This window comes from Phalangium opilio, unplaced genomic scaffold, assembly GCF_054372755.1.
Source record: "Phalangium opilio isolate 3A_F unplaced genomic scaffold, DU_Popi_V2 ptg000003l_1, whole genome shotgun sequence".
NCBI lineage: Eukaryota > Metazoa > Arthropoda > Arachnida > Opiliones > Phalangiidae > Phalangium > Phalangium opilio.
This window is the reverse complement of record NW_028324145.1, coordinates 11413225-11426269: the sequence shown is the minus strand read 5'-3', so window position 1 is coordinate 11426269 and position 13045 is coordinate 11413225. Positions and strand designations below refer to the sequence as shown.

The window sequence follows — 13045 nt, the reverse complement described above, 5'->3', positions numbered from 1 at the left end:
TTGAATTATCTACACCGGCTTGTTCATATGTTACATGACGGAGGAGCGAGGTTGTTTACACTTATAAAACGAAATATTTTAGTAAATAGAAGAAGTTGATCTGTTGAAGTAGACTTATTTGATTTCTGATAATGTTTTCAGTTCATTCTAGACACGTGTTTTACAACAAATTTATAAATTTCTGTTGCACGTTTTTCTTATTTTCATTTTAGTACTTGAAACTTAACTGGAACAGTAGCTAAACTCCCAATACCTTAGGCGTTTTTAAGTTTTTAAGAAGTTTTTTAAGCAGTTTTTTGTAAAAATAGTGACAGGATAATATCGGCTTAAGTACAGTGTCATCTTTGACGACATTATCGAAGAAATTTAGAATTAATCAGAGCGGAAACCTTAATAATACCCGCATATAAAAACCGTCGTGAATATTTAAAAAAAAAAAAAATTAATTCTAGGCCCATAACAATGTCAGACAGTTGTGACGTTGAAGTAGGAACTGGGTAGTGTACTCTTACCTTCGATACTAGAGACAGGTAACGAGGAATCGAGGTATAGTTCCAGACACTCGCTTCTAATTTAATCGAATTTAATGACCCGATTAAAATATGACTAGAGAGAGTGTGCAGCCAGTATGGCGTAATTCAAGATGGCGGCCACTCAAGGGGGAGGAGTCGAGTTTTCCCGATCTCCTCTTTTTATCTGTCAATATCGGCCACTCAAGGTCGAGGGGGCGGGTTTTCCCGATCTCCTCTTTTTACCTGTCAATATTTGATCAATTGCTTGTGTAGGCTTGAAATATTATAAGCTTATAACAAAAGATGGTTTTGTAGGAATAAGGACCATAATATAAAGTAAAAATTATTGACAAATTTATTCTAATCGTAATAAAACTAATCACAATGAACAGATAAAAGAAACATTAAAAATTAAATAAAAAAATCATATATTTGGAAAAAAATATTGTCTGCAGACAAAAACCCCAATTAATTAAAAATACAAAAAAAAATTATATATACAAATTAATTTTACAAATTTACTTAAGATACCCATAAGGGGTTGTGGTGTAGTCTGGGAAAACTCTTACTTTATCGACGACGGCTTGATATGTTTTAGTTTGATCAATGGTAATTAAAGTGTGATTAGGTAACAACCGATCTCGTCCAAACTGCTTCATGAATGATTTGTGGCTCCTTTTTTTTGTTCTTTGTACTATATACATAATACAATATAGTCCGCATGTCGAACTTGACAAGTTTTGAAGTCTTCTTTGTTAAACGACCATTTTCTTGAATTTCTTTTAACAAATTCTTTAATCGAGGGGAGAAAGTTCCCTAAAGCCAAGGAGTCAAAGTAATAACCCCTTCTGTTTCCATCAAAGTAACAGCATACCCAGTGGGATCCGTCTTTATAGTGATTGTCTAAATTTATTATAATAGATGAAGGAAACTTGTCAATTTTTTCGGGTAATAAATCACTTGGGTAAACACCTAGGAAATGTGGTGTGAATCGTAGAAAGCGTGTTATCTGATCGGCGTTCATTATTTGTTTAACAAACGATTGACACGTTTCTATTTCTATCTATTTGTAACAAAGCCTGGAATTCGGCTAATACGATACAACTAAGCGTAGTGGTCGTGGGTTTTTCAAAGCCCAATTCTAATCTTAATTGTCCTTGTTTCGTGGGACTCCAATGATCTGAATGACTCGCGTAACCGTCAGGTGTTAAGTCTAAACAGTAAATGGCGTAACCCGAGGCAAAGTCGTCCATAGAGATATTGTTCCCCTTGTCATTGTAGTGGCACTTTGACCATCCTTCAAGTCGGCTAGGAATTTGATGATCCGATAATTTTAAATTGCAAACTGTTCCAAGTTTCTAATCCTGTAATATTTTACCCCGTTAAGTCCCTAATTTTAAATGTAAATCAATCTCAATGTAGAAACCTCCGGAACCGAAAAATATTACGCTGCTGTTAAGAACAATATCAAGCTTATTAAGGATTTTCGTTTAAAGTTCAAGGCTACGACCATGAAAGGTGTGAAAGGACGGAGTTCAATACTTTTTCCTTTCGTAAAAAGGAAGGTAACCCCTTTCGTATTCTTTACAATGGTATGTAAGTTTGCTGTAATACATTCGGTGTACGTAGGATTAGAGATAAAGATCATAATATAAAGTAAATAAGACAAGAATGAAGACTATGTTTTGGTCTGTTCTATTGTAATAGGGTTAGTTAGCGAAGTATTTGGAGGCCAGTGGCTACTTGCATATAGTGCATTTCTGGTTCTTATTGCTTATTATAGATTTTTTACATACAATCCAAATTTATATGATTCTCAGTTGACGAATTTAAGTAGAAAGCAAAACCTTCCGTAATATTTCCCATTCATCTGTCACTTCCTCCTTTCATATCTCTATGGGCTTATAGATGTAGGCACTAATTTAAAGTAAAAGAGCTTTTCATGAATAAAGATTATAATATAAAATAAATTTACTCCTCTTTTTTATTTTGCTCTAAAAGCAAAAGATCTAATTTTAAAATTAAATTGATATAATCAGAAGTAAATAGCTTCTGATATAATATAAACTAATTTCTCCAATCTGCGTAACTACGGTATAAGTTTATATACTATTATCAAGTAACAATACAAGTCAGTTTCACTAAGGAATATCTGAGCCCAGATTGTCACATCTATGTCAAAGTGTGGGGGGGGGGAGGGAGAAGTTAGTATACTCCCGTCACGACTGTATTATCTATGCAGTTAACCCTTTAAGCAGAGTTAACTTCTTAATACAAAGGTAATTAAATTTGCGTTGTATAAAATTTATTTTGGAGTATAGGCCATAGTTTACCATTCTTTAGGACTCTCATAATAAGTAGTACTTGATTTATTCTAAATTAACTTCTTCTAATTTCAAAAGAAAGTTGATATTAACTATCATTCAATTTAGTGCAAGGAATTAAACTACTTTTTAATTTAAAATGCTAAGTAAAATATTTTTGAGATTTTTGGTTTTGAAATTAAAAGCAATTACTAATTCAATTGATCATTTTCCTATATCTCTTTGTTTTTTCTTCCTTGACATCGAAAGGTTTGTTTGCTGGTTCAGCGTATTTTCCATGGACATCAATGCTGAATTGTATGTTTTTCGTTTGGCAAGCGGCACTTATAGAGTTTCCCATGCTGGAAACGTTCCTTTATATGATAGACCTTATACATTGTCAGGTAGAGAATAAAACCTTGCATTACTTAAAGATCTTACATCAGTGGCCTCTCTCTCGCTCGCAGTCCATGGTACTGAGAAAGGTACTGAAGCTATTATAGTATCTACCCGTTATACGACGGTATTTACTACCCCTTTCCTCCCCGCAAACCAATATTTTGAGATGTTTACCCCCAATAAACTCCCCATCTGTGACGTATGCAATATCTTTGAAAATATTCTTATTTTAATTAAAGAGGACCATTATAAAAAATGTACCTTATACAAATTAACAATTACGAAAACCGTTCTCCTTTATGATCTATTATTATGTATGCCAATAAGAAATCCATATTTAAATATTTTTAAATTTTTTTAAAATTTTACACTATTAACATCAAATTTATACTGTCCTCGTTCTGGTATACGAAATCAGCGTATAAAAGGCTCTTTTCCGATGCGCACGGACGATGACGGGCTAGCGTGTTTCTTTGGTGGTCATAGAGACAGGTGACACGTGTCTCACCTTCTATATCCATGGCCTTTGGACAATCCACGTCATTCAAATTTATGACTTCTTTATTTAAAATGTTAAAAAGAAAGAAACATTTTTGATTACCCTTGCAATATATACGGTCTGCGAACCGGGTACCTAACATGAGACAGCGACGAAGTTTATGATAAGGCGTTTCTCCTCGTCCAAATGAGATTCCGTGTAAATTTCTGGTGATGTACCTATTGAGTCGTTGTGTAGACGAAGGAAGCGTAGATTGACTATAAGGCGGTAAAAATGTCCATGACACTATTCCTGGAATTTTAGTAACAGTAGCACAACTTAGTTCTTTAACAATCAGATCGCCTGCGAGGTTGCATTTTTCGTCCTTCCCGTGTAGATACTCAAAGTCAACTACTACAGATTACATGTTATCTAGAAGATAGTTTCCTAAATGATGATTCCCCAAATGGTTGGAGTGCGGTTTATATACTTTTCAAAGTCCTTTCACTCAGTATATTAGCTATAGAATATAAATCACATGACGAAGGGGGGAGGGGGTGGCACGCTGAAGCACGTATGACAATAGCTCTTAAGAGGTCCAATCGTTGTCCCCAAATTAACAGTCGGTATAACAAAAGAACTGTGTTTTCGACAGAAGATTAAAAATGCAGAGACAACAATCTCCTTTTAATGTCAGGCGGTCAAACATTCTCCACAAAAGGTATATTGACAGATGTCTTAAAAGGGATGTAAAAGTAAATAATGATCCCATGGCTAAATTTATTAGACAGATAATTATAGTTTTGTTGAACCTATGTACCCTTAAAGCATTAACGTCTAAGGGTACGTTGACCTTTCGGACGGGTTTAAACACGTCTAATATTGTTTGTCAATCAACAATAGGTGACATAAGATTGACATCCGAGTGATTTTAAGTGGCGTCAGATTGTAACAAAAGGATGAATTTACAATAGATCTTGTAATTCAACAAAAGGATTAATTATATCAAAGGAGTTGATGCGTCAGTCCATTAGTGGGTTTTACGACAGTAAACTTTGGTCTCTGAAGATGTATTGTCAAGAAAAAAAATTCTTCAATCAATCAAATGTTGACAGGTCTATTGAAGGAGTATTAGGAGTAATAGATAATTCTTCAATCAAATATTGACTGTCTATTTTTTAAAAAAAGGGGGTGTAAGCCGGGGGGGGGGGCAGGTGTGTATTTGATAAACAAGATAATTATATAGTTGTTCAATTTAGCTATCCATAGATAACTGGGTAGAGGTAAAGCTTCCTAAAAAGAAGGACTAAAGGGTGAAGAAGCCTGGGGAGATATAATCAAGGGGTAGGGGGAGGAGGGATATTTAGGATAAGGAAGTTAATTACAGTTGTTAAATGTATCTAACCATAGATCAATAGGTAGTACGGTAAAATGACAACACCATAAGTATAACAAAAGAAGAAAATATAATAGACAAAGCCGCTGATTTGTGTATTCGGTTAGTCTTGTGAATAATAAAAAAAATCGTCAGTTTTCGGATGACAGAAACTTTGACATGTTTTTTACGTTAGTGGTACAAAGGGCAAAGGCTTTAAATACTATACCTATTGTCATTGAGGTATAGGTTAAAATATTTTTAGGTGTCGAAGACACTTCTTTACACTTTATCCATAAGATAGCAACACTGTGCTTAATGCATGTGGTAAAAGACAGAATAAATAGAGTAATTGTCTTGATATTCAGTTTATTGACTCATAAACCGAAATAAATACAAGAGATGTTAGAAAGGGCTTGCTCCCTCCCACAAATACTATGTAATATAACAAGGAACATATATAGTCATTTATAAAATGAATTTCAGTTATAATAAAGTACAAAAATATTTTTGATCTTTTTTAAAAAAAATTTTTAAATTTTTGTCACGTTTTAAAATTTTAATTTTTTTAAACTTTTATTATTTTAACATTTTTTTCCTAACTTTATTTTAAACTTTTTTAAATTTATTTTAACAAAATACTTTTAGAACATTTCTGTGGAGATTTTTTAAAATTTTTAGTATTTTTGAGAGGAAAAAATGGTGCGCAAGGTCAAGTGTGTTATCCCTCCCTCCGCAGAGGAAGGGATTACCGACTTCAACTTGATGTCGGACTTGACCTTGCGCACCATTTTTTCCTCTCAAAAATACTAAAAATTTTAAAAAATCTCCACAGAAATGTTCTAAAAGTATTTTGTTAAAATAAATTTAAAAAAGTTTAAAATAAAGTTAGGAAAAAAATGTTAAAATAATAAAAGTTTAAAAAAATTAAAATTTTAAAACGTGACAAAAATTTAAAATTTTTTTTTAAAAAAGATCAAAAATATTTTTGTACTTTATTATAACTGAAATTCATTTTATAAATGACTATATATGTTCCTTGTTATATTACATAGTATTTGTGGGAGGGAGCAAGCCCTTTCTAACATCTCTTGTATTTATTTCGGTTTATGAGTCAATAAACTGAATATCAAGACAATTACTCTATTTATTCTGTCTTTTACCACATGCATTAAGCACAGTGTTGCTATCTTATGGATAAAGTGTAAAGAAGTGTCTTCGACACCTAAAAATATTTTAACCTATACCTCAATGACAATAGGTATAGTATTTAAAGCCTTTGCCCTTTGTACCACTAACGTAAAAAACATGTCAAAGTTTCTGTCATCCGAAAACTGACGATTTTTTTTATTATTCACAAGACTAACCGAATACACAAATCAGCGGCTTTGTCTATTATATTTTCTTCTTTTGTTATACTTATGGTGTTGTCATTTTACCGTACTACCTATTGATCTATGGTTAGATACATTTAACAACTGTAATTAACTTCCTTATCCTAAATATCCCTCCTCCCCCTACCCCTTGATTATATCTCCCCAGGCTTCTTCACCCTTTAGTCCTTCTTTTTAGGAAGCTTTACCTCTACCCAGTTATCTATGGATAGCTAAATTGAACAACTATATAATTATCTTGTTTATCAAATACACACCTGCCCCCCCCCCCCGGCTTACACCCCCTTTTTTTAAAAAATAGACAGTCAATATTTGATTGAAGAATTATCTATTACTCCTAATACTCCTTCAATAGACCTGTCAATATTTGATTGATTGAAGAATTTTTTTTCTTGACAATACATCTTCAGAGACCAAAGTTTACTGTCGTAAAACCCACTAATGGACTGACGCATCAACTCCTTTGATATAATTAATCCTTTTGTTGAATTACAAGATCTATTGTAAATTCATCCTTTTGTTACAATCTGACGCCACTTAAAATCACTCGGATGTCAATCTTATGTCACCTATTGTTGATTGACAAACAATATTAGACGTGTTTAAACCCGTCCGAAAGGTCAACGTACCCTTAGACGTTAATGCTTTAAGGGTACATAGGTTCAACAAAACTATAATTATCTGTCTAATAAATTTAGCCATGGGATCATTATTTACTTTTACATCCCTTTTAAGACATCTGTCAATATACCTTTTGTGGAGAATGTTTGACCGCCTGACATTAAAAGGAGATTGTTGTCTCTGCATTTTTAATCTTCTGTCGAAAACACAGTTCTTTTGTTATACCGACTGTTAATTTGGGGACAACGATTGGACCTCTTAAGAGCTATTGTCATACGTGCTTCAGCGTGCCACCCCCTCCCCCCTTCGTCATGTGATTTATATTCTATAGCTAATATACTGAGTGAAAGGACTTTGAAAAGTATATAAACCGCACTCCAACCATTTGGGGAATCATCATTTAGGAAACTATCTTCTAGATAACATGAAATCTGTAGTAGTTGACTTTGAGTATCTACACGGGAAGGACGAAAAATGCAACCTCGCAGGCGATCTGATTGTTAAAGAACTAAGTTGTGCTACTGTTACTAAAATTCCAGGAATAGTGTCATGGACATTTTTACCGCCTTATAGTCAATCTACGCTTCCTTCGTCTACACAACGACTCAATAGGTACATCACCAGAAATTTACACGGAATCTCATTTGGACGAGGAGAAACGCCTTATCATAAACTTCGTCGCTGTCTCATGTTAGGTACCCGGTTCGCAGACCGTATATATTGCAAGGGTAATCAAAAATGTTTCTTTCTTTTTAACATTTTAAATAAAGAAGTCATAAATTTGAATGACGTGGATTGTCCAAAGGCCATGGATATAGAAGGTGAGACACGTGTCACCTGTCTCTATGACCACCAAAGAAACACGCTAGCCCGTCATCGTCCGTGCGCATTGGAAAAGAGCCTTTTATACGCTGATTTCGTATACCAGAACGAGGACAGTATAAATTTGATGTTAATAGTGTAAAATTTTAAAAAAATTTAAAAATATTTAAATATGGATTTCTTATTGGCATACATAATAATAGATCATAAAGGAGAACGGTTTTCGTAATTGTTAATTTGTATAAGGTACATTTTTTATAATGGTCCTCTTTAATTAAAATAAGAATATTTTCAAAGATATTGCATACGTCACAGATGGGGAGTTTATTGGGGGTAAACATCTCAAAATATTGGTTTGCGGGGAGGAAAGGGGTAGTAAATACCGTCGTATAACGGGTAGATACTATAATAGCTTCAGTACCTTTCTCAGTACCATGGACTGCGAGCGAGAGAGAGGCCACTGATGTAAGATCTTTAAGTAATGCAAGGTTTTATTCTCTACCTGACAATGTATAAGGTCTATCATATAAAGGAACGTTTCCAGCATGGGAAACTCTATAAGTGCCGCTTGCCAAACGAAAAACATACAATTCAGCATTGATGTCCATGGAAAATACGCTGAACCAGCAAACAAACCTTTCGATGTCAAGGAAGAAAAAACAAAGAGATATAGGAAAATGATCAATTGAATTAGTAATTGCTTTTAATTTCAAAACCAAAAATCTCAAAAATATTTTACTTAGCATTTTAAATTAAAAAGTAGTTTAATTCCTTGCACTAAATTGAATGATAGTTAATATCAACTTTCTTTTGAAATTAGAAGAAGTTAATTTAGAATAAATCAAGTACTACTTATTATGAGAGTCCTAAAGAATGGTAAACTATGGCCTATACTCCAAAATAAATTTTATACAACGCAAATTTAATTACCTTTGTATTAAGAAGTTAACTCTGCTTAAAGGGTTAACTGCATAGATAATACAGTCGTGACGGGAGTATACTAACTTCTCCCTCCCCCCCCCACACTTTGACATAGATGTGACAATCTGGGCTCAGATATTCCTTAGTGAAACTGACTTGTATTGTTACTTGATAATAGTATATAAACTTATACCGTAGTTACGCAGATTGGAGAAATTAGTTTATATTATATCAGAAGCTATTTACTTCTGATTATATCAATTTAATTTTAAAATTAGATCTTTTGCTTTTAGAGCAAAATAAAAAAGAGGAGTAAATTTATTTTATATTATAATCTTTATTCATGAAAAGCTCTTTTACTTTAAATTAGTGCCTACATCTATAAGCCCATAGAGATATGAAAGGAGGAAGTGACAGATGAATGGGAAATATTACGGAAGGTTTTGCTTTCTACTTAAATTCGTCAACTGAGAATCATATAAATTTGGATTGTATGTAAAAAATCTATAATAAGCAATAAGAACCAGAAATGCACTATATGCAAGTAGCCACTGGCCTCCAAATACTTCGCTAACTAACCCTATTACAATAGAACAGACCAAAACATAGTCTTCATTCTTGTCTTATTTACTTTATATTATGATCTTTATCTCTAATCCTACGTACACCGAATGTATTACAGCAAACTTACATACCATTGTAAAGAATACGAAAGGGGTTACCTTCCTTTTTACGAAAGGAAAAAGTATTGAACTCCGTCCTTTCACACCTTTCATGGTCGTAGCCTTGAACTTTAAACGAAAATCCTTAATAAGCTTGATATTGTTCTTAACAGCAGCGTAATATTTTTCGGTTCCGGAGGTTTCTACATTGAGATTGATTTACATTTAAAATTAGGGACTTAACGGGGTAAAATATTACAGGATTAGAAACTTGGAACAGTTTGCAATTTAAAATTATCGGATCATCAAATTCCTAGCCGACTTGAAGGATGGTCAAAGTGCCACTACAATGACAAGGGGAACAATATCTCTATGGACGACTTTGCCTCGGGTTACGCCATTTACTGTTTAGACTTAACACCTGACGGTTACGCGAGTCATTCAGATCATTGGAGTCCCACGAAACAAGGACAATTAAGATTAGAATTGGGCTTTGAAAAACCCACGACCACTACGCTTAGTTGTATCGTATTAGCCGAATTCCAGGCTTTGTTACAAATAGATAGAAATAGAAACGTGTCAATCGTTTGTTAAACAAATAATGAACGCCGATCAGATAACACGCTTTCTACGATTCACACCACATTTCCTAGGTGTTTACCCAAGTGATTTATTACCCGAAAAAATTGACAAGTTTCCTTCATCTATTATAATAAATTTAGACAATCACTATAAAGACGGATCCCACTGGGTATGCTGTTACTTTGATGGAAACAGAAGGGGTTATTACTTTGACTCCTTGGCTTTAGGGAACTTTCTCCCCTCGATTAAAGAATTTGTTAAAAGAAATTCAAGAAAATGGTCGTTTAACAAAGAAGACTTCAAAACTTGTCAAGTTCGACATGCGGACTATATTGTATTATGTATATAGTACAAAGAACAAAAAAAAGGAGCCACAAATCATTCATGAAGCAGTTTGGACGAGATCGGTTGTTACCTAATCACACTTTAATTACCATTGATCAAACTAAAACATATCAAGCCGTCGTCGATAAAGTAAGAGTTTTCCCAGACTACACCACAACCCCTTATGGGTATCTTAAGTAAATTTGTAAAATTAATTTGTATATATAATTTTTTTTTGTATTTTTAATTAATTGGGGTTTTTGTCTGCAGACAATATTTTTTTCCAAATATATGATTTTTTTATTTAATTTTTAATGTTTCTTTTATCTGTTCATTGTGATTAGTTTTATTACGATTAGAATAAATTTGTCAATAATTTTTACTTTATATTATGGTCCTTATTCCTACAAAACCATCTTTTGTTATAAGCTTATAATATTTCAAGCCTACACAAGCAATTGATCAAATATTGACAGGTAAAAAGAGGAGATCGGGAAAACCCGCCCCCTCGACCTTGAGTGGCCGATATTGACAGATAAAAAGAGGAGATCGGGAAAACTCGACTCCTCCCCCTTGAGTGGCCGCCATCTTGAATTACGCCATACTGGCTGCACACTCTCTGACTAGAAGAAGAAGAAGAAAAAGCAAAGAAAAAAATCGTTTTAATTAACATTCGGATCTGAAATTGAAATTACGCGTGTTCCCTCTCATATCATCCATTTTTAATGGTTTAATAAATCTGCATAACTTTGGAATTTTTCCAACTGGGGAATGCATAAGGAAAATTTGATATTATTAACTTTCGAGAAGCACAGTAGAATGTACATATACATAATTCTTTTTATTCAGTTTTTGGGGGACCGAGTTATATAATCTAACCACCCGTTTTCCAATTCGTGTATTTATATGTTTTATAAATAGTGGAGCTCGCATTTTCCCGCAAATCGTTACAGAAACTAAAGGGGGGCGAAAAACGGGGGGGGGGAATAAACAGCGCCTGTAAACGACACTTCTCTGATAAATGACGAACGCATTACGCGCCTATACTCTATTATATTCATCCCAGTACGAAAAGCCAATGGAAACATAGTCTAACCATCTTTGGAAATTGTATTAAAAGGTTATAACTAGAAGAACTCTAAAAACTGGTTCTTCGTCGCACGCGCTAGACACTATTCACTAATCACATGACATTAAGTTATTAGGAGTTCACCGAAATGTCGCGTAGTTTTATAATATCGTCAGAATCTACCGATTAATTTCCGCTATCAAAAAATCCCAATAGCGAATTAGGCTTAAATAGGTCAAAGGAGTGAATAAGCGCGTTGTTTCCGCTCGAGACACCCATGCTACGGGGTAAAGGGTTAACCTTTAATGAAAATACGGAAAAAATTGATATAATTAAGCCGAAATAATCAAAGAAACTGTAATATTTGGAGTTGAAGTACGGTTATCGCGGGGTGCAGACATGACCTCAGTTTAACAGAGTCCTTTAAGGTTAATCCACTTTTGTTTCGGCGTATAAAAAGCAAACGTTAAGGATTTAAGTATGGGTGTGGCGAAAGAGTAATTCGCCATCAGAGCAGCGGCGGATAAAAACAGTTCCTTTTTATTTTTATATTCTAGAAATTTTTGCTCGTGCATAATTCAGATGAAGCCTTCCATCAGCAACTTTCTCTCTTTCTCTCTCTCTCTCTCTTTCTCTCTCTTTCTCTCTCTGTCTCTCTCTCTCTCCATCTTTAATATTAAAAGAAAAGAGCTCTTAAAAGGGGGAAAGAATGGGGAGGGAGGGAAGAGTTAAGGGAAATCGTTGAATTTCGGGATGGGTGAGGTATAACTCGGAAGAGAGACTCTAGTTCCATAAATTTGGTCTGCTTTTTCTTTCGTTTTCATGTCGTCGGTCGGATAGGTTTTTTACGAATATTCTATCCATTTTTCTCCTGACCTGTCTACTTTTCCAACCTATGACCATGCATGCTCTTTCCATATACCCAAACTTCCATTTCATCCCCTGGATTCGGCTCTTGTCAAAACTGGAAACAGATGGACGTAATTTGAAGTCTGAAAAGTGTAACGGGATGGTTTAATTTTTATTTTTTAACTTTGGAGCGTTAGAACGCTGGTATTTTAAATGATAATGATACGCGGTTTGCGGATGTTATAGATACGATTGTCCTCTTTCTAACGGTACTAATTACTTGGACCGGCGTCAAACGGAACTTGGAGTTTTTAAAGTTTTAATAAACATCCATTTTTGGATTCGGACCACCGTCCGTGAGACCAATTTTTGGGATGCCAGAACTCAGAAACTTTTAGCTTTAAAGAGAAACGCTTCTAGGATGTCATAGATTTTATCCTTCTCTTTCCAAAGGTACTAACAACTTGGGCATACGATAAACAGAACTTGAGATATTAAGGATTTTAAAGAAGTTCATTTTTGGATCAACTCAACTTTTGTATATTAAGTTTATAAATCAAGGTTTTTGAAATTAAGGTCACACGTTATAAAAAATAAAACATAAGCACCCTTCCATAAAAAATGGGGCTGCTGATAATCGATGATTTTATTCATGTCGCAAGCGCTTCTCTATGTTCAAACACGTTCATTTAATAAGCTTAAAACGGGGAGATGGTTAAAAGGGCCCTAAAATG

General features: G+C 34.1%; 1 protein-coding gene and 1 long non-coding RNA gene across 2 annotated transcripts in view; one reads left to right on the top strand and one right to left on the bottom strand.

Annotated features, from left to right (window-relative positions):
- The window catches only part of LOC149717836 (uncharacterized), an 83194-nt gene that overhangs the window by 23179 nt on the left and 46970 nt on the right, over positions 1 to 13045 (bottom strand). The window lies entirely within an intron of this gene.
- LOC149717839 (uncharacterized) lies at positions 7407 to 8202 on the top strand. The gene is made up of 3 exons (XM_089840816.1): positions 7407 to 7443; positions 7502 to 7777; positions 7853 to 8202. Exons 2-3 carry the CDS (start codon positions 7507 to 7509, stop codon positions 8044 to 8046), a joined length of 465 nt encoding a protein of 154 aa, XP_089696942.1. The 5' UTR covers positions 7407 to 7443; positions 7502 to 7506; the 3' UTR covers positions 8047 to 8202.

Coding starts and splice junctions, on each gene's coding strand:
- LOC149717839 (XM_089840816.1), top strand. CDS start 7,507: ATGAAATCTGTAGTAGTTGACTTTGAGTATCTACACGGGAAGGACGAA. Junction 7,778..7,852: donor TCGTCGCTGTCTCATGTTAG/GTACCCGGTTCG, acceptor TTTTAAATAAAG/AAGTCATAAATTTGAATGAC.